The sequence below is a fragment of the Temnothorax americanus genome, unplaced genomic scaffold (genome assembly GCF_048541705.1).
Source record: "Temnothorax americanus isolate GAGA-0224 unplaced genomic scaffold, ASM4854170v1 Scaffold30, whole genome shotgun sequence".
NCBI classification, from domain to species: Eukaryota; Metazoa; Arthropoda; class Insecta; order Hymenoptera; family Formicidae; genus Temnothorax; species Temnothorax americanus.
Window position 1 is genome coordinate 837448 of NW_027509443.1, and position 21528 is coordinate 858975.

At 38.8% G+C, this 21528-nt stretch overlaps 1 protein-coding gene across 1 annotated transcript in view; it reads right to left on the reverse strand.

The window, feature by feature from the left end:
* Window positions 1-21528, reverse strand: part of LOC143900821 (uncharacterized) — a 130322-nt gene extending 108794 nt beyond the window's left edge. Inside the window, exons 1-2 of the mRNA XM_077412559.1 lie at window positions 21222-21528; window positions 8478-8967 (exon numbers count right to left, since the gene is read on the reverse strand). Of these exons, the coding sequence (XP_077268685.1) occupies window positions 8478-8724 (247 nt within the window). The 5' untranslated portion in view covers window positions 8725-8967; window positions 21222-21528. The remainder of the gene's footprint in view (window positions 1-8477; window positions 8968-21221) is intronic.

Genomic DNA, 21528 nt, shown 5'->3' on the forward strand with positions numbered 1-21528 from the left:
AAAATATTTAATTTATAATATAAAAAGTCATTTGGATACACATTAGATTTTTTCCAAATTAAAATTTTGAAAGCTTTTAATATGCTTTACATTAAGATGGTGTAAACATATAACCAGATAAAATGAGCAAATAATTAATATTTTAGACAAAAATGTTTGGGATAACCAATTACGAATAATCCGTTTAATTGTGCAGCATTAGTTGTTCTTTTACAAATAAAAAGAATCTGCACGAAGAGCGCTCGGATTCTATATCTTTATCTTTTAATTGTCTCTCTTAATCATCTCTTAAAACGTTAGTTCAACTTCTCTGAACCCTTTGAGCTTTCGTTAACTCACATAACTTTCTTACTCCGCGTAAAAATGAAGGTAAGGCCGTAATTGACTCGACATACACTGGCTTCCTTTCCATCCGATCTCTTATCAAGAAACTTAATTTTACGCCGACTGCGTCGCGGCTCAGAATTCGCGGCAGTCTACACCGAGAAATACTAATTCTGTTAGTAAACTTCGAATGACTCCGCTTCTCCCTCGACGTCTCGCACTTCTAGCCGACAAACTGGCACAATTCCTTTAATTCTCAGTCACATTTGTTGCGAATATTCGGAAATCTTCTCTGTCGTCGTGCCACTCCAAAGTGTGCGCGAATCAAATTGATTAAATCCAAATTGAGTTAGCGGATCGTTTTCCGACTCTTATAGAAAATTGAAATATGTGGAGCGTGCGAAGCGGTTTTACGCGGCGTATTTATATTAAAGCACGAGAGTCGCAAGTGCGCCAATTTGCGAATGGCAAGTGGTCGCAAACGACATTTCGATTGCATAGTGACAAACCGTGTTGGCTGTGGCAAACAAGTCGCGTGCGTGTATCACAATCCGCAAATTGATCGCGCGCATACGCGGTGTCAATGAGAAACGGTGTCATTACCGTGTATAACATCCGACAATCGGTTAATTCAATCGTCTCTCAACCGTGATTTCAATCGCGAGAGGAGTAATTTGATGTCAATTGGCCGAGGGAATTGCTTTCGCTTTTTGCTCTTGACCTTTACAAAAGCCTCTTAGAAACGTGGAAATTATTAATATAACTTGATAAATACATACTCACACAAGTATGAAATCGTTTAATACATACACATAGCACAGAGTAAATTATATTTAAAAAAGGAGAAGAGGAATATTAAAGAATCATGATTTAAAGGCAAATCTTAATTACAATTATATTATATCATTGCTTAACAAGTTCAAGAAAAAAACATGGAACGGGAAAAAATTAATTAACGTGTAACATGAAGCTCAATGTATATAATCCAACATTTATGATTCAATACAAATATTCTTATGCATATTCGGACAATTATTTTCATCAATTAACGCATGGATTGACAGCAGACACGGGGAAGGGTGCGGGTTATAAGCGATATTTGCTACCGTGTTGCAGCAGCCAGTCAAAACATCTGGCGTAATCGGAATGTCGAACCCGAACAATTTCCTGGTTTTAATGAAGCCGACATCCACGAACGCGACGCGTCTATTTCGTGATAATTAATATCTGCAGTAGCTTCGCGCCATGAACGCCTTCTTCGAATCATCCTCTATCTTGTCCGAAAATCGCTCTCGTATTTACATTTAAGAAATAAAATATAAATTCCTAGATTATCTTATCAGATCAGTAACAAACCTCAAAAGTAAATTCAGTCACGAGTTTCTGAGGCAAAAATTTTATGCGTATATCATGTGTTTGTGTCTTTTTTTCTAAACTTTAAATTTTATATAATATTTCGTATTTTAATTGTTAAAAACTATGGATAAAAATTTTCTTCAAATCTATCTTTATAAATATATATAAAGCAATTTTGTAATTAATTATTCAAGAAGATTGCGAGGTAATCCACGAATCGAGGACTTATACGAATCATTAAATCACTTTTTGAAAATTCTCATGTGGTAAGGGTTTGTTAGATCGACCAGACAAACAGGCATTTAAATAAATAAATAAAAGGCGGCGGATACCCGATCCGACTGCGGCTGACACTTCCATTAAGAGAAAGAAAGAACTCGTTGCATTCGCAACGACAGAACACGGACAGCGGAACGGGCTTCGTTGCACTGTGGAAGCAGTGCGGAGATGGGTCAATCACTTGCACAATAGGATGTGTAAACTTTTTTTTCCCCCTTAATTTATTGAACATTGTATAGTCAATCTTTATTTATAAGCAAGATTTTTAGATTTCTTTCTCATATACAATTAATATTTCATAAATTTTTATAAAAATTTATCAAAAATTATATATAAAATTTTAAATAATAATTAATTAAAAATCAATTGTTTAAACTGTGATATGTAAGTATACGTTTGCAGTCGTCTTAAATACAGGCAAATATATAATAATAATATATAGGGGAGACCGGGGCTAACTCGACACTGGGGCGAACTTGACACTAGGCTTTTTGCCAATTTAAATCTATCGTAGAAACTTGCCTTTCCTACTGTAAATGCGTCTTTATGTGCCAGTATTATCAACGGAATTTGGTAACATTCTAAGTTATGGTGTAATTTTTAACGCGACATAAACGTTTTTGATAGTATAAAAAGTAATTTTTCTGATCTCTCGAAAATGGTCTACTTTTTCATCGAGCTTCCGGGCAAAACTAAGCGACGTACAGCAAAATTTCCTAAAGCAATTTTGTACCTGAAGAAACGCTCTTTAAATGTGTACCATTAAATTTGCTTGAAAATCTTAATTAATTGTTAAAAATTGCCTTTGAAAAAATTGTGTCGAGTTTATCCCGGTATTTTTCAATTTGAAAATTTGTCTTCGCGTCACTTTTTCTTTCCTGGGGGCAAAACTAAGCGACGTACAACAAAATTTCCTTAAGCAATTTTGTACCTGAAGAAACGCTCTTTAAATGTGTAGCATTAAATTTGCTTGAAAATCTTAATTAATTGTTAAAAATTGCCTTTGAAAAAATTGTGTCGAGTTAGCCCCGGTCTCTCCTAATAAATTTGAATAATATGCATGTATGCATATGTGAGGTAGTATGGTGAGTCAAGAGCTAATATGTAATATAACCATATTAAAAATAATGTTCAAAAATCTGAATATTCAGGTCACCGGTTAATTCGGATATATTGTTAGATCTTAGATAACCTGGCATCGGACGTCCTGGAAATATTCCAAAGAACAAAACCATATTGATCCATAAACTTTTCAATATCTATCTTTTCAAAGTTCAATTTCCGTTTAAACTAGTTGCAATTGCAACAGCCATTTTTATTCGTATATTTAGTAGACCGTAAACGAGATCGACTCGATAAAGGACATGCGAGATTAATATAAAATAGCAATCCTACTAATAACAGGATTTGTAATTTGCTTTCTATAAATGATACATTATAAAAGTGGTCCTTGAAGTATGTTAATTCTAAATTACATTTTCAGCATTGTGCGAGTCACCTATGTAACAAAGACTTCTCTCGTCTCGCTATCGACGATACATTAAAACAATTTAAGTTTTTCCAACAACATCGAAAAGTTTGAAATAAAAGTTGATGAAGATGATATATATATCCGAACGTCACGCTTGATTGATCAAAATATATCGATTGATTGCGCCGCGATATGTATCGATATTTTTAATTGTTCGCATGAGTGATTCCACTGATGATCTTCTCATCGGATACCGATCTGACTTATAACAAGAAGCACACCTCTCCGGTGTATAGATACTCCACACAGACGTGACTCTCACAATAACGTAATACACGCGCACGTCGCGGAAACAGCCTACTACGAGCTGGACTAATGGAATTGGTGCAGTCAATCGGACGCCGCGACGTTCTCTCATTTATCCGGTTGGCCGCGCAAAACGACCTTTTCCCCGGCTTTCCTCTCAGTTTTCGAACACTGCATTGAATTATAACTCAAAAAGCACAATTTCATTAAATTGCGTACAAAAGATTGAAAGGGCTGGTAAAGTCACAAACGTGAACCGAAAATTAAATTGCAATGAATAGAAATAGTACCTCGACATTTAAAGCAAAATGAAAAAAATTCTCTCTCAAAGTTACAAAGCTTCTGTGGATAGGTAGTGTACATTCTTTCGAAATTTATTTATTTATATTTAAAAGTTTATCTTAAAAGTGTTTATCTATAAAAAAACGGAACGTTAGTCAATTTAGATTCAATGATTTTAAAGTTTTCATAATTTGGTAATTTAGTTACGTCAATTTCTAGATCACTCAAATAATTATTCGTTTTTTCATGCACGTTTCTCAGTTTCTCTGATATGCATTCATTCGCATCAACAGGTACTTGTATCAAAGATACATATTTATTTGTATTCTTTCGTTACGCTCTTGTCTTAACACAAAAGCCCCATAAATCCATAGCGTTATCGTCTCGAGAATATAAAGCGGATCGACAGGATCGTAGGAACAAATCGTAGGAAGCGACCGATAACGATTGCCTCGCATCAATACGTGACAGAGCGAGATCGCGAGAGCTCTTCCCACGTGAGAATCAGCCTCGAGTCAGCTTGCGAGCGGTCTGACCGTCCACGTCTTCCTGCCTGCTCGGCGCATCGGAGATACCGCGAAGAGAAGTCTCCCGAAGCGGCACGACGTGCCGCAACGTGTGTTTACGTCGACGAGCAGCAGCGTAGTCGGGATCTCCTCTCTCGGAGCTAGGGAGTGTAAGTGGGTAATGGAACGAGAAGAAAGCAGGACGCAGGACGGAAAACAGCCCGCGGTAGAAACCACCGCGCTGCACCGCGCCGCGCTGCGCCGCGACTCATTTACCTACATCGATTTATTGCGACGAGGAGGGAGATTATATCTACGAGCGGGATCTCAGCCGGCATTACATTCGCGCGCGGTGGATCACGATTTAATTGGTCTCCGCCGCGAATCGATCTCGTAACAGTTTCCTTTCCCTGCCGCCCGCCCGTCGCGTCGGCCGGTCGCCCACGGCAGAGAAGAAGAAGAGCCCGGGAACGCATCGCTCGCCGCCCTCCTCTCCTCTTCTGCCCTCTCTCGTCTGTCGTTAGATTAATAATCAGCAATTTACGCACGCCGGAAAGAATGGCGGCGTCGCTCCTTGCTTGTGGATCATCTGTAAAGTGTGATGGATTGGATAGTGTAACGCGAGAAGATATCCGCTACACACTCCGCTATACACTTCAGAGATAGAGATGATAATGTTTCTCTCCTTCTTTTTTAAACTGTGATTTCTGAGAAAGTGATTCTCAGTAATCGCGACTTTTTTTCTTTATTGAAGGTATGATATCTTGATTTCACGCGCGCGATAAATTAATTTGATAAATTAATTTTTTTAAATTTAAGACTGGAAATTTGCGCAGACTTTATCTTTTATTTAAACCTTTTTGTATACGAGAGAGAGAATAGGAGGAGATATATGCGATATGTCGAGCGATATGTACTCTATGCAGTCTATGCGGATGCACGTGCTTATTTTCATCTCTAGCTTCCGTATAGATTCCACGAACTGCGGGTTAACATTTAGCACCCATTCATGTTGACGCGCGACAGGCGCGTTCATCCGACATATCAGTTAATAATGCTATGCACCCAATTATCTTTATGACATGACGTCAAGGTGCGTGTCATCTGGGACGCGCCATAGTAAAATTCCCAACTCGGCAAAATCCCCAGAAAATCTTGACAGGCGGTTTCACCCTGCGGTCGGCAGCCGTCTAATCCGAGTGAAAAGCATTCGCGTACGCGGCGAATGAAATGCGTTATACACCTGACTGAACACGTGCACATATATATATACATATATATCCATACCGGACGGAAAATCGAGATAACAGCGGCTAAAGAATGATAAATATCGAAATGTCAGGATTACGTTACTGTTATCAAATTCTATCTTGTAGTGAATGTGCAGTATACATCTATAAATATCTAACAACGATGATGGAATTATGTATTACAAGGTCGATTAGCTATTATAACGTTGCCCCAGAAAACTTATTATTTATATAAATAGCAAATCTTGCAATGCCAACCACAAAAAAAAGAAGAGAATAATAATTTTAATATACATTTAAATATTGTAGAGCTCTCTCTCTCTCTCTCTCTCTCTCTCTCTGTTTCTTTGAAGAAATTTAAATATGCGTGAGCTGTAAACACATATAAAAAATAAAAAATTGTACTCTATTGTACACAAAGTATGTCGGATGATAAAGGTCGTGAAACACGATCTTTCCACACAGATAATAATAAGTTAATAATATCATCTATATACGTGTAGATATGCATATAGATAGATGCCACGACATACGCCTATCCTACCCGATTAAATTACCCAATTATTTCTACGACGTGGTATTGGGATGCGTATCTATAGCGCTCATCAAGGTAAATTCTTTACCGAGAAGATGCGGAGAAAATCTTGACGGGCGTTTCATTCTGCCGTCCTCACCCACGCGAAAAGTAAAAAGAATTATATCCACGTTGAAACACAGATAATAGCAACTGGGTGGCATAAAATTTATTTCGTATTAAACGAGGTCATTTTCATTAGCGGTACAACTATAGCAAGTTGTACTTTATTATTATTTTGAGACAAAACTGTATTTCATTATATTGTAATTTTAATGTAATAAAAATTAGTAATATAATTTGAAAATTCTGTTGTCAAAATATTAATTAAAAGAAATAAAAATTGATTACGAGAGATAAATGATAATCTCTTCAATAGAAATTGCTAAGAAAATACGAAGTAACTCTGTAAGCTATACTCATATGTATCTTTACTACCGTACTTTCGCAAACGTTTGAAAATTATGGACAGCCGTGTAAAATTTGTCTTACGGTGCGTTTTACAGAGGAACCCAAAAAGACGATAAAACTCGGCTGTCTTTTCGCGTGAACGAGTTAATACTATTGGCTTAATAAGCTCGTATAGTGCATACGTTATCCAATTCACTGCGACCTGCCTTGATTAAATTACCCAATTATACCTCCTGGACGTGGCGTCAAGATGCATATCCAACATCAATCGCCTACCAAGCGAATCCTCAGAAAAGCTCGACGGCCGTTTCATTTCGCGGTCTGCACCCACGCGCGCAATTGCGTGGTAAAGGCGAATTTATATACGGTTCATTCTCCACGCAATGCGAAATAAATGCGCTGGGAGAACGAGCTCTTATTTGAACGCACCGTCAGAAGTGGATTGCTCGGCCGAGCTCCGCGTAGTTCCACGGATTTCCATAATTTGTCATAAAAGAATCGAAATAAAAACTTCATTATAATAAATACTAATAAAATTGCTTTTCGTGTTACTGACATACGGAAGTAATTTGATTTGTAAATTACTCTACACTGCAAATTTAAGGCGCGAAAAAATCCTTTTAAGCAAAACAGATTACTATCTTTGAGGAAACCGTAAAAATTAATTTATTCTTTTTCACATTGTCCGAAATAATTGTAGAAAGTGAACGGTGTAGATTCGCTTTTAATCTTGGCCACGAGGATGAATTTACGACGGTAAATCACGAGCGAGGTTATCCCTTTCGACGCGTGCGCTGTGCGGGTCGTATTGTATGTTAATAGCAATTATCCGAAGGAAATAGCAATTGGCAATTGGCCTATGGTCATGGAATAATGGCGCAAGTGCATCGCTTTCTCCTCGCACACGCCACGTGTTAGTCGAACGCATCAGAATCATGTCGCAAGCTACTCAGGGTGGCGCCAGGATATGGCTTTAATACCATATCTGGAGATTAAAAGGAAGAGAAAGAGAAAGAGAAAAAGAAAGAGAGAAAAAAACAGGACGGGTATACTCGTTTAAATGATGGTTGCTTCCTCGTCCTGCACGAACACACGGCGACATGTGTACGAGTTCACGGCAAAGCGCTGCCGAGTAACGACGCAATCCTAAAAGATCGCGCACATTTGTTACTTTAGCCGAAACGAATGTATAAAATAATGCGCGACATTTCTGCATCTGTCCCTTTCGTTTTTAGCGCCCGATCTCTGAATCCTGCCACAAGTTACTGATCCTGATCCGAAGAAAAGCATTCGCAGATTATAATTTAAGAATTATTCGATCTCATCGCATGAAGTAAAATACTTTAGAATCACGAAAGAAAAAGGGAGAATAATTATTGTCTTCTGAATAAAATATAATGTTCTTGTTTCAGAAAAAAAACAAAAAGCATAAACTAATAATAAATACAACAAAAATAAATCGTGGCGATCGATCTCTATAAAGCTCCGAGCAAACAGAGAGTCGGCTCGCAACAGAACCAGAAGGAAATGGCTATTAGAAATCTTTACGCATCGTCCGAGAATCGTAATCGCTCTAGACCTGTCTATCGGTAGATTTCTAAAGGAAAGCGAAGAGAGAGATATATATCTATAACAGATATATTACGTATTATATATATATACATATATATATAGTACATATATATAATATACATATCGTGCAGAGAGGCACAGCTTACCGCAGGAATGGACCAAAATGTGAAGAGTTCCAGCATGGATGCGGCTGTCGCACCAGGAAGCGGCGTCGACCTGTGGCTCGAAGAGAGAGAGGTCGAGGCCCTCCATATCGCTCTCGCCGCAGGAATCGCTCAGGAGCTCGAAATTGCTCCCGTTGGTCCCCTCATCCTCGGTCGCCAACTCCTCGGAAAGGTTCTCGCCGCCGCCGCCGCCGCCGCCGCCTCCGCGGCATCGGGGCGTCAATGCCATTTTCGGTTGAATACTCTCTCGCGCGAAAACCGCAAAGTCCTCCTCTCCGCTCGCGTTGCCCGCTTAATAAGACATGCGCTCGGTGGAGCACCGAACTTTTCTCACGGAAATATATCTTTCGTGCAGCATCAATTCTTCCACGGATTCTTCGCCCCTTCGGCGTGAAACCCGCGTCCTCGTACACCTCTTCGCACTGCGAGTCTCACCTTTTCATTTCACGCGGTAACTCTCGCGTTCGTTCATCTGAGAAGAATCGGTTGGATCTTTCGCGTGTTGGAAATAATGTTCCTTCGTCCGTTGTGCGATGTGAGATATACAGAGTGTCCTACGTTCCTCGCATAAAATCATAATGATATAGATTCTCCATCCAATCCATATTACACATACAATATATAATATTATATAAGATATAATAGATTTTACACTCCACAGAATCTAATTTTTTCCTTTTCATGAAAGATTTAATGAACTTTAAAAAAAATGTAAGTCCAAAAATATATTTTATGTAAAAAGTTCAATCTTAAATTTATTGAAAAATCTATTATTAAGATTCAGATGCGACAAAGGTAAGATTGTATATGTTTTTCCGAGAAACATTTCTCCAGAAGGAGAGAACACAAGAAAAGAAAAACATATCCATGTTGATTAAATTAGCTCCTCGCGCTGCGTTCATCCTTTCACTACGCTAATCCGCGTCCTACCATTTAGAATTAAATGGACTTTTTTCGAAGCCCGAAGGATATTTTATACATTTGCGCAATGCGAAGTACATATATATACGGCGATTCTTTCTGAACGAAACATAAGTATCAGTGTGAGTTTTAATCAAGCGTTCGTTTTTAATGGCTTTCATAAATTAGCCCCACGCCAAGCTAATAACCGTCATAATAACTCCCACCGACGCGCGCTGCCAATTTTTTCCATAAGTCACGCGTTCTACCATCCTAATTAGGCTCAGCTTTTAATTACTTGCCGACTGAAAATAAAAAGACGGAACAGGAACCGGAAATTGATCGATTTCAATCTACGGTTCTGAACTGTCTATTCACGTGACGCGTTTATAATGTAACGATTATCATAATGCATAAATAAGTGTGAAATTAATAACTGACTTTTTTCTATAACACCAATTATTTTCATATTTTTCACAGTTCAATATTACTACTAAAACCCAAGATCATTCAAGAATGTGATCTTCAAAAAATATTTAAAAACTAATCTTACAATTAGAAATACTTCTATAAATAGTTTCAATAACTTTTCTTTGTTTCAATAACTTGTCTACGTCCAAATGCATGATTCAAGCGTATTTTTCGACAATGTTTTTTTTATACGAAAAATATAATTTCTCAGAAAATATATCATCGAAAAAAAAAGTTTTCTTATTCTAAAATTATAAAAATTTTACGATTTTAAATTCTACAAGATAAAATATGTTTTTATTAAAAATTTATTTTAAATTCGTGACAGACTAACAATTAAATGGGAAAAAAATTTTTCTTCGCAAAATGTATTATAAACCTTATTTTACCAATCTAAAAATAAATTTAAAATTATACTGGCAATTTTATCGATATGATAGAAATAGCTGAAAAGTATAAATAAAAAGAGTATTCTGTTAAACGATAATTGCTCCAACATCCGTGACACAGAATTGAGATGTCGACACGTGTACCAATTAATTAAAAGTGACAAGCAGGCACGAGCCTATATAATCTTCGATCTGGTCTACTTGTATGAATTCATTGAGCATGACAAAGTTGTTCGTAAGGAGTCTACCGTGTCAAACGCGCGTGAGGCGACACGCGCGAGAAGGAAAGCGGGGCGTCGCGCGTTCTCTCGGCGCTCGCTTTCTCGGGCAAGCGGCCAGCCCGTGCCAACCTGTCATTACGAATCTTTCAAGTTCAAGAGCGCGAAGAAGGAACTCACTTTCTCACTGCCACTCGCCGATCACGAGGCATATGTAGGAACAAAAGATCAAAATACTGCCGTTTGTGCGCTTAGATCTGTTATCTTTCAATGTATTTCTCGCTTCGTATAAACGTTTATTAAATTTTATTAATTTTTAAATCATTAATTTTATGAATTTTATCAGATTTACAATTATGTTTGGTGTATATGAATATAATTTTTGTTATGCGCGTAAAGTTCTTTCTCCGCAACAACGTCGAACCGTGGATGTGCGAACGTTTTGTGCCGAAACAGTGGAAATAGGCTGAGAGCGAAAGGGTTAAACAGGAATGAGACATTAATTATCTCGCGGTTCTCGCGCGCGAGCCAGATATGAATTATGACACTGGCGTTCCGCTATCTCCAGTACCGATAAATTATTTGCACGTATTTACGCGACGCAACTTCCCGAGGGACTCGCAGATAAAAGCGAAAAAACCAGTTTCGCGAAAAAAAAAGAAGAAAATGTTAACGATACTGACATAAAAGATTCGCATACCAACTGGCCAAATACCGACATATTTATATCCGACAAATATCTAATACGCAATCATTAGTCATACGTATACGAAGGACGCCCGATCCAGTCTACGAATCGTTCTCATATAATGCCATTGACCTGTTTTCACCAGTGTTCGTGATAACCAGGATGTTTCGTGAGATCATTAAATTCTTACGTCACGTAGAAATTCAGTGAGAATGAAATATATTACTAGCCTTCAAATCTCTCTTTTTACAGATAAAATCTTTGTTTAAAATCAGTTTGTTTCTTTAAAAAGTGTGCCTTTCATTTAACAATTGTTTCTAAGACGCAAAAATTCGAAATATTTAGCAACATGGCGGACCACTATATTTATGATATTCATATAAATTCATAAATTCTCTGTTTATGTCATGAAAAAATTAATTTATTCCCATAACGTTCGCAAAATTATGTAGTACATAATAGTCCAATTCTAAATCGGTTAAAGAAGAGTAATTAATAAAGAATTAGTTTATCAAAAATACTTGCTAATTAAAATAGATCAGTGAAGAAATGTTCAATCTAAAAATTGAAAATACTTTTAGTAAGCTTCATATTCAAATATATCATATCATGCAATCAAAAATCTTTTGCTTGTTTATCTATTATATAATAATTGTGTGATTTTTATCTGACAGTTATATGTGTCGTAAATATAGTACCAGTATATGGCTACGACGCAAAAGATAAAGGAGAAGAGAGAGAAGTGCCTGTTGTCTACATTTCAGATCAGACCGCATTTGGTCGCTCGCAATATCGGCGCAATCAGCCCCGAGCATTCTCCGATCGCGGTCGATTATATCGATCGTCCGCGGCAATTTGCGGGAATGCGGGAACAACCGGCGCGTTTCCGCAGACGTGCGTGCGCCGATCGCGCCCAAATTTATTGCGTGTGTGCATGCGTGTGGCGGAGATCAAGATCACGTTCCTTTCAGCGGCGATCGCGCCGAAGATCACGGCGCGTGAACTGGTTTCGCGCGCGAGAGTATACCGGGCGAGCGAGCCCGCGCGTGCACGAAGAGCAAAGACGGCGAGGTAGGAGAGGAAGACAACAGAGAAGAAGCGAGCAAGTGAGAAAGAAGGGAAGAGAAGAGGAAAAGGAAAGCGACCGGCCGAGAGGTCGTTCGCATCCTGCAGAGTTCGAAGTTGGCGGGCGAACGTGTAATCGCGTTTCGTGACTACGACGTAGAATTCGTTGCCCTCTTATACCCTTTCCTCCCTCTTGTTCCGTAACCCGCGCGAGGACGAAAAAGAGAAGGGTACGACAGAAAGAGAAAAATTACCGAATCGCACGAGATTTTTCGTGAGGGCGTAGTCGAAAAGCAGGGAAATGAGAGAAATATCCTTGCGTACAACTTAACTTAATTAATCGTGAAGAAATGAAACATTGCATCGTAATTTTCCCTCGTATCTATATTCATTGAACGCGAAATATATAATATGAACAGTGAAAGACGGATGCTATCGCATCAAGAAATGCGTTGCGCATATGAGAACGTTAACGTGCATGCGACAGCAGATTTGTCTTCGGCTTTCAAGGCTTCAATTATATAAAGCGATTTTCCCGTAAATTGGTTGCGGCTGAAATATACCGCGCAGAAATCGCCGCGGAAAATAGCGACCTAAGATTTTCTCTCACGTCTCTGATTAACACATTCTGACCCAACGATCTCCTATCAGTTTGCCTCTTCAGCGGCTCACTATTGCGAAATTAACAATGGGAGCCTGTCGAAATATTCCCTCGTTCGAAATGTTCTACACGTGCGGGATCGACGATCATCGCTCGTAACTCCGCATTAACATCTCTTCAAAACGTCAGACGGCGATCATTATCGTATCTCCTTGATCCGTTATATAATCGTGTGTGAATAAACGATCCAGGATCGAATATAGCTCTCTATAATTTCAGATGTGCTACATCTTCGAATTATCTCATTACGGAGAATGTTGCTTAAAAGAAATAGCGAAGTCTATTGAAAACGCCTCGAAAAACGCAGTTAAGTGATAATTTACCTCCAGTTTATATATTATAATTTATTCATAAACTTTTGAACAAAAAATAATTTTATTATTCGCCTTCTATGAACCTTTTTATGAACATAACGTAATCAAAATTTAATAAACCTTTACATTCGTCATAAAAATCTAGAAATTTTTCATATTTTCCTGACTCTTTCTCGATATTTCTTAATTGCATAATTTTTCTTTCATAATTTCATACATTGGTATCCGATATACCTTCCACGAGAACGTTACCATCGGTCGCAGGTGCATCGACGAGCCGTTGCATTGCGGCCGAATCGGCTGGGCGCGACCCGTGTGTCGTAAAAAAGGCCGGCTCGTAAAGCCGCGACGCGGAGAAAGGATGCCGCTAGGATACATCCGTGGCTGTTGATGTGTCCTCCGGACTTAACTGCGAGAGCCAGGCGAACCTTGACATTTCGCAGGGGTCATGGAAGAGAAGGCGGCCACGAAGGTCCGCTGCGGTGCGCGAGAGCGATCTCGGGCCATCGGGCGAGAGCATCTGGATCGCGTGGTTCCGGCTACTATGAGAACCTTACAGTTGCCTATATTCACGGCGAAAGCCGAAGAGAAAAGAATCGACGAGGAAGAGGAGAAAGAGGAAAAGAAGCGGGAGGATGTGAGGAGAGAGGAGGCGGCTGGGGGGACGGGGGGAGGCAGAAGCGAAGTGCCTACTTACGACAGCCACGATCCCCTCGTAAACATCGGACGGCGGGACGGCTCCTGGGAATCCGCGCGCGGCGAGAACAAGGATACCAGGTGCAGCGATACCGATAACGACCGCCGGCCGACCGATCGACCGCAGGAGGCAGTGCGTAACGCCACCACGGGCACGAGGGGATCTCAAGCATTCTCGCTATTTTTGCCGCCGCCGCCGTCGCCGCCGGATAGCTCGAGCTCCGGCATAATTGCCTCAAACTTTACGGATAATTGAGCGAACGGACGCGCGTCGAGACACGCGTTATTAATTACGTACGCGCGACCGTGGCGTTACCGTGCTCGCTAATGATGCCCGTGGTATCCGACCGACGAATGGCGGATGGAATTAAATCCTTGAGAGTTGATGGAAGACCTTGATTGTTGGAGCTGCGATGATCTTCGGATCTACACAGCGGTCTTCAAAAATCTAGTTTCGTCTGCAGAAGAATCGCTCGAATCATTTAGAAGTAATTAAAATGACTCACGCAATTGTAGCGTGGGATGAGAGCATCAATGAATGCTGCATCAGCATTCGAAATTATACTTATTTGTGTAATCACATAGGATAACATAATTACATTATTATTTTCACCGTTAATTCCCCATTGCTATATACATATTTATATTATTATCCAAATTGTTAACATTTCGAATGTTACACGTGGTGTGTATGTACATAGAAATCTGCGCCGCGTGAAAATTTTCATCGGTTAACCAACGTGGTTAATTAAACCTACGCGGGAAAGGAAAGCGAAGTGTCTTAGACGCGTAATAATAAGTTCGCAACGCGACTTTTAGGGTTCACTCATGCACACCGCCGCCGCGTAGATAAGTAATGCTAATTTAAATTCGCAAGAGCGCCCTTCTACAAAATGCGTTATGCGTCTGAATGTAAGTCGGTTATGCGGTCTGTGCCCCGAGGAGAACACGTGTAACAGCCCTGATGTTATGTTGTGCACAGTGAACGAAGAAGAGACAGAAGTCGAAGGCGCAAGAAGGAAAGGAGAGAAACGAGCAGGCGAGATCGAATCAGCTGAGAGGAAAGCCGCCTCCTGGCAAATTCAACGGAGTGCTTTCTTAAATCAGGAATGTGAGGGAGATTTGTCAGATGCCGAGGATGCCGTGCAATTTGTTGCTTAGATATCGCTCGTATAATTCCTCGAAATAGGAAATTGACAAAATCGCATGATGAGACTCTCGTAAAACTAGATATTAGATTATAAAATTCCTTAAATTAATCAATAATAAACTCTTTATTGCACACAAATATGTAAATATAAAAATGGATAATAAAAATATAAATATCAAATATATGGAGTTTATTTTTCACTAAACTATAAAGAAAACATCTTTAATTCAAGACGAGTAATAATAATACGCCTTAATAAAAGTATTAGTATAAGATTTTCTGTGAGAACGACAAAAGATTTGTGAAGCAAACAATATAAAATATAATATCACATATTCTGTAAAAGAGAATAATATGACATTATAAAAAGCTAGCTTTATGTTGAACAATTAGAAACTATAATGCATCCGAATGAATAACTGCCCTAGGACTTCTCTATATGTTGAGTACAACAATCGACTTTCGATGTTCGACGACGAACGGGCATAATTGCAAGCGCAAGAAGACCGTAATCATCAGGAACATCCGAATCTCTGTATAATTTGTCGTGAAAACTTGCACACGCTCGTCAGAACTACGCTCAATGTTTCTTACCGAACGTTAGATTGATCAAAAGCGACAACGAGTAACGACCGAGTAATTTGTCCTCTGACGATCGAAAGAGCACAATCGGTGGTTCGCGCTATGCGACACAGCGCAAACTTAGGTATCTCCCAAGTTCCACGATGCGAACGACGATGACACTGCAATACGGTTCCTATTCACGCGACCGCGCCGGGACTTTACCGAGAACTTAGTAACTCCAATTGTAGATCAAACGGAAGCGCAGGGGTAACATTATACCAGTCAAAGGAGAAGTTTGCAGAGACCCCGGGCGTTCTACTCCGGCGCGCGGACCATTCCGTTCGCGCTCGATCAAGCGAAAGGTAAGAAACGGAGCTGACCTTCTCTTCGTTCAGCGGAACTCACGATGACTCGTATTCTACGTGAAGCACATGTGTAGATTTCGTGGAAGATATTTTAAAACGTGACATCCGTGACGTCTCTCGCGATACGCTCGCGTATACACCGAATATAGGCTATTCTGTGACTTTATGTATGACACACGCGACAATGTGTACAATTTTACATAGTATTTTAAATGAACAAAAATGACCATAAAAAGAAAAAGAAAAAACATCACACATAATACAACCAGCTGAGTAGCATATTAAAAGAGTTAAAAGAAGCAACATCGACACGTTAAAATGTACTTTTGTGTTTTATGCTCATAAAAACACAGTGTAAAAAGTCAAGGTATAAGCAAGAAATTTTCATTATTTTCTAAAAAAAGAAAAGTACATAGTGCTAAAAAACAATAAGTCTTAAATTTTTTAATAACTGTAAAGGTTCTCCTATTTTTCAGGATTATACAGTTATCGTGAAATTGCACACTATATGAAATTGTTGTTCCTAATAAGCAATACTAGAGTACACCAAATAAAACCTTAACAATCTCCGGGGCAAAGACCTACAAGTTTCTTGCGACATCGATCTTAAAGTCCGACTCGTGCCCGGAGGTTCAAGGGCTTATTACGATCCATCTTACCTTGAGAACCCACGTTGGGCAATTGAACTTTTTTTCACGGTCGTAAAATCATTGTTTCGTTTCTTTGCAGATCTAGCCAGATATCCCGAATGTAATAATGGAATTACATTTTCTTTTCAGATTTTGTCGTCCCCGTAATATATATTGAAAAACAATCGGCAACAGAATTTTATTTTATGTATAAAATTGTTATCAAAACATAAAAAAATTGGCTAGATAAAAGTTATATGTGAAGAATCTTATTATTAAGTTATTACTGAAAATAAATAAAAAATATCGACAATGTTAAGTTTGCAAAATATTAAACACACATTGTGAAAAATGTAAATTCAGAAAAAAAAGAATTTTACTTTGTACTAAACGTGACCCTATAATTATGTCAAAATTGCTGATTGTTACATTCATCGTGTCATGTTTTGAAAGAAAATATGCTAATTTATACAAAATAAGTAACAAAATTGCAACTACAAACATCTAATTCAAAAATTCCGAAACTTAATAACAGCTTTTGCTTTATAAAAACCGGCACACGATATCGCGTGATGTTTCTTGAAGGAGTGAAACGCAAGTTAAGTCGATGTCTATCTAACAGTAAAAGTCCTGCTAGACGACGATAAAACACGGCGGATTTGCAAGGACAGAGAAAGAGTTTATTCATTCATTTATCGTCAAAGCCTTGGAAAGCGTATCGTAACCTAACAGCCGTATAATTCCCATTCAAGTTTTATCACGCCGCTGAAATAAACGATGCAAAATCTAAATTTCTAATTTCATCAGTTTATCTGCAATCTCGAATGTCAATATTCATAACGGTTCAAAGATTAATATCTTTTTTGTTTGAGATTTTTATGTATAACATACTGTGTCTAGATTATAGTAAAATTACTTCCATCAAAACTTATTACTTTTTTTCATAAATAGCATTATTGCGTAAAACATACGTGCTAAAAGTAATCATTGTGAAAGATCGAAAATATCACGAACCCTTTGAAGGACTTGACCCACGGAATAATGAGAGCGATTTAGTAACATAATATCACAAAGTACTCCGGTGCAAAACAACGCAATTAACGAAACAACATGGAGTCGGCGAGGGCTCGAAAAAATTCTGCCATTCGTGCGGCAGAAGTTTCAAGCGCTCGCAATTTTCTTTCCCGAGAATAATAGCGTCGCGTCGGACTTTCGCGAGACGTTCACCGCGACGCGGCTAGAATTTCAAATCTGGAAACGATCGGCAAACAGGCGTAGCACGAATATAAGGCAAAGCGGTGATGGTCCATGCGTTTTAGTTATCTACCGGCCGATCAGCTATTTACTATTTATATTTAATTATGCAAAATTTTACAAAAGCTATTTGCCGCGCAAATAGCTTTTCGTCCCGTTTATGCTCGAGCGAGCAAAAATGCGTCGAAGTTCACGTGTAAACACTTGTTCATGATGAAAAGAAGATACCCTTGTTCGCATTATTAACGCGCATCATTAGGGATTATTAATGAAGCAAAAGTGCGCCCTTCATTTACTTGTAAAACGCACGTGATGGTAGGCAGCGATGGTGCTACATTGACGAGATTCTCACATTGTATTGCATTTCACAAATGCGTAAAGATTATGTAGTAATAACAGAGAAATGTATAACCAGCAAACACACAATTATCAATCAATGTAAATATGATTAAATTCATAATCAAATTTTAAATGTTAAAATATTACTAAATATTGTTTGCAAATATTGAGAATCAATTCAAAATTAATAAAACTTAAAAAAATCAAGCAGATATGAAAGGTCAGGAATTAATCATCTTTTCAATTAACAATTTTAGTTAATCAAATCCGCTTTCTCTATGTGCATGAGAATACAATCAAACGAAGTGTTGCGGATTGCAAAGTTGGAATTAGTTAACTCAAACTGCATGCTGCTGCAACATGGCCCAAGAGTTTAGAATTCATTACTGGATACCGGAAACGTGTATAGACAGAGTTGCAGCGTTCACCACTAACAGTCCGTCCGGGTAGCTAATTCCGAGATAACGCAGCTTGTGTTGCCTCCTTCTAAATAATCTCCTTACGTATCACAAAGAAAGAAGAAAAATTCAGTCGGCTAACGGCCAGACAGCAAATCATTTCTCGATTAACCGTTTTATACGCACAATCCGACTTCGCGCGTCTCTGTACCATCCTTTACCAACATCTTCAGATTCCTAACGGATGTTATATCCACCAATATGAGAATTGAATGGGTATAATAAGTCAACGAGAGAGATGAGAAGACACTCTTCACACTTCACACTTCACACTTCTGGCCAATATACAGTTACCTGTATTATAAAGCCTGTATACAATAATATACAACGAGCATATATGTATAAACATATGTTACTCGAAATAAAAAGTATACTACAATACATCGACGATTTTTTAAATCTATTTTAAATATGCAGACGCATCTACGAAGCAGACCTTACAAATGACAGACTCATTCTTGTTCTGGACCTTTCATATGCATGAAGACCGTACGGCGATAGTCGGATAGTAGAATTTTAAAATTTCGATCACGACGCAGTTACAATCGTGAAATTAGATTGTTCGAATTATTCTGTAGATTATAAGCCGGTATATCAATTAGTTATCCAATCGGTAATTAAATCAAAAGTCACGATCGGAATAATCCCGTCCCAGTCTTCTCGCGCCCGAGTCCTAGAAGCCTCGTTCGCGACTTAGGAACAAGTCGTCGGCGACCTCGATTCGATCGGCGAAACTCGATACGCACCTCGGCGAAACCATTTATCGGCGTAAAGGCGAGCCGAGTCGCGTTTCCGCGGACCGTTTATTATCGACCCCGTATTTCGAAGCAAGTATTAGATATGGAAGCATATACGAGAGGCGCCCTTCGACAACGACCTCCGAATATCCCCGTCGACTTTTTCGCCGCTGTCCCTTGCCTCCCCCTGTTTCCGTTGCGCTGTCGCGCGATCGAGATGAATGTGCCTGAAAGAAACTTCGGCTGCTCGAGGGCTCTCGACTCTCGAGTCCGTGCGCGCGGAAGCATGCCGTCACGTTTTGCAACTCGCGAATCAAATCTCACGTCGAAATGCTCGCCAAGATCATCACGAAAGAATTCTCCTTTCGGAGCAGGAGCCTTGCCTGTCGTAAAACTCCGATAAATACCAATAAACTCGTAATATTGCTATAACAATGTTACAAGGCTTCTAGGCTTATAACGTTATGTATGAATTTAATAATCATAACTTGTAATATTAAAATCAAAGGCTCAAGTGTTATAATAATCTGGTAAAGAATGTCGCGAGTCTTTAACTATTTATAATAAGTTAACCTTAATATCTTAGATAATATTTCCATACATATTTTATACATTTTATACTTTTTAATTTACTTTACTTTATTCTATATTTTTTTCGACAATATAATATTTTAAACAAAATACGCGAAATATATGAATAAAAATATTGTAATAAATGATTCAAGTATCGCTTCTATATCTGACACCAAAAATTTGCAATCCTGCGCATCTTCGATAATATTTTTATATATATTCAATGTTTTATGCGTTTTATATATATATATATATATATATATATATATATACCTTTTAATTCATTTTAATTCATTGTATATTTTTTCAACAATATTTAAAAAACAGAATACGTGAAATAAGGTGAATACAAATACTGTAATAATAAATGGTTCAAGTATTGCTTCTATCTGATACTGCAAATTTGCAATACTGCACATCTTTGACAATACAGTACTACTATACATATTTTATACAATTTATACCTTTTAATTGATTTTAATTCATTCTACATTTTTTCAATAATATTTAGAAAACAGAATATACGCGAAATATATGTGAATGCTTGTAATAAATGGTTCAAGTATCGCTTCTATCCGATACTGCAAATATCAAGTTTCAAATCTTTCATGCGCTGCCCGTGTCGGATACCGGCCCGCGAATTGCATTAATCTCGTGCGGATTGAATGAAAATTCCTCCCCCCCCCTTCCTCGAAATAAAATATATCCCAATTTCCCGTGATGACATTCGGCGAGTTTTCGATAGGAACGATATCGTCGCCGCTGCTCCCCACATATTGGAGCACGTCCCCTACGTTACATTTTACGGGACGTTTTTACGCGGTAGATTTATATTACGCTTAAGCTCCAACAGGACAGATTTACGTTACGCTTCCGTCCACGTAAATTTATTTATCGCGCCGTACTTAAGTGGAATGTGGTGCACATATAAACCGAATGGCGGCATTCGAAACGTTTTAAAGTTTATACTTATTTCGCAGGAGGCTCCCACAAACGCGATAAAAGGATGAACGCAATCGATCTTTGAATTAGAAGGCCTGTTGTTTTATCGCTGGACCGCACTAAAACTTTCTTTTTCTCGTGTTTTCGCCAAACTTCAAACATATATCTATTTCAGTATCATCTATTTCAGTACAACGAGTGTACGCTAGTGCCGCTATAAAGGACAGACCCCCAGAGTCGGGCGAGTCGGCGATAAAATATCTCACAAAGCACAAACTCCCCCGCAATTTTTCGTCCAACTCCTCGTGCTTACCTCCACCTTTCTCCACGCACCGATTCGAAGTCAATCGTGCCGATGTACGTACATATAAAAGAAGCGGTCCCCGCGTGCCGGAAGTGCACGAGACAATCGAACTCAAAACGATCGAACTCGCGAATCACTCAATTCGAAGGAGAAGACGAACACCCCCCGTTGTTTCTCCCCATTCGAAAGGGGAGCGGCAGCGCGCACTTCGCTTTTCCCATGGCTCGATGACCGTTCGAAAACCGAGACACACATTTTCCCGCTAATATCCGTACGAATTCCCGCGCGCGCGCACGCGACGAACGCCCGCCGCGAT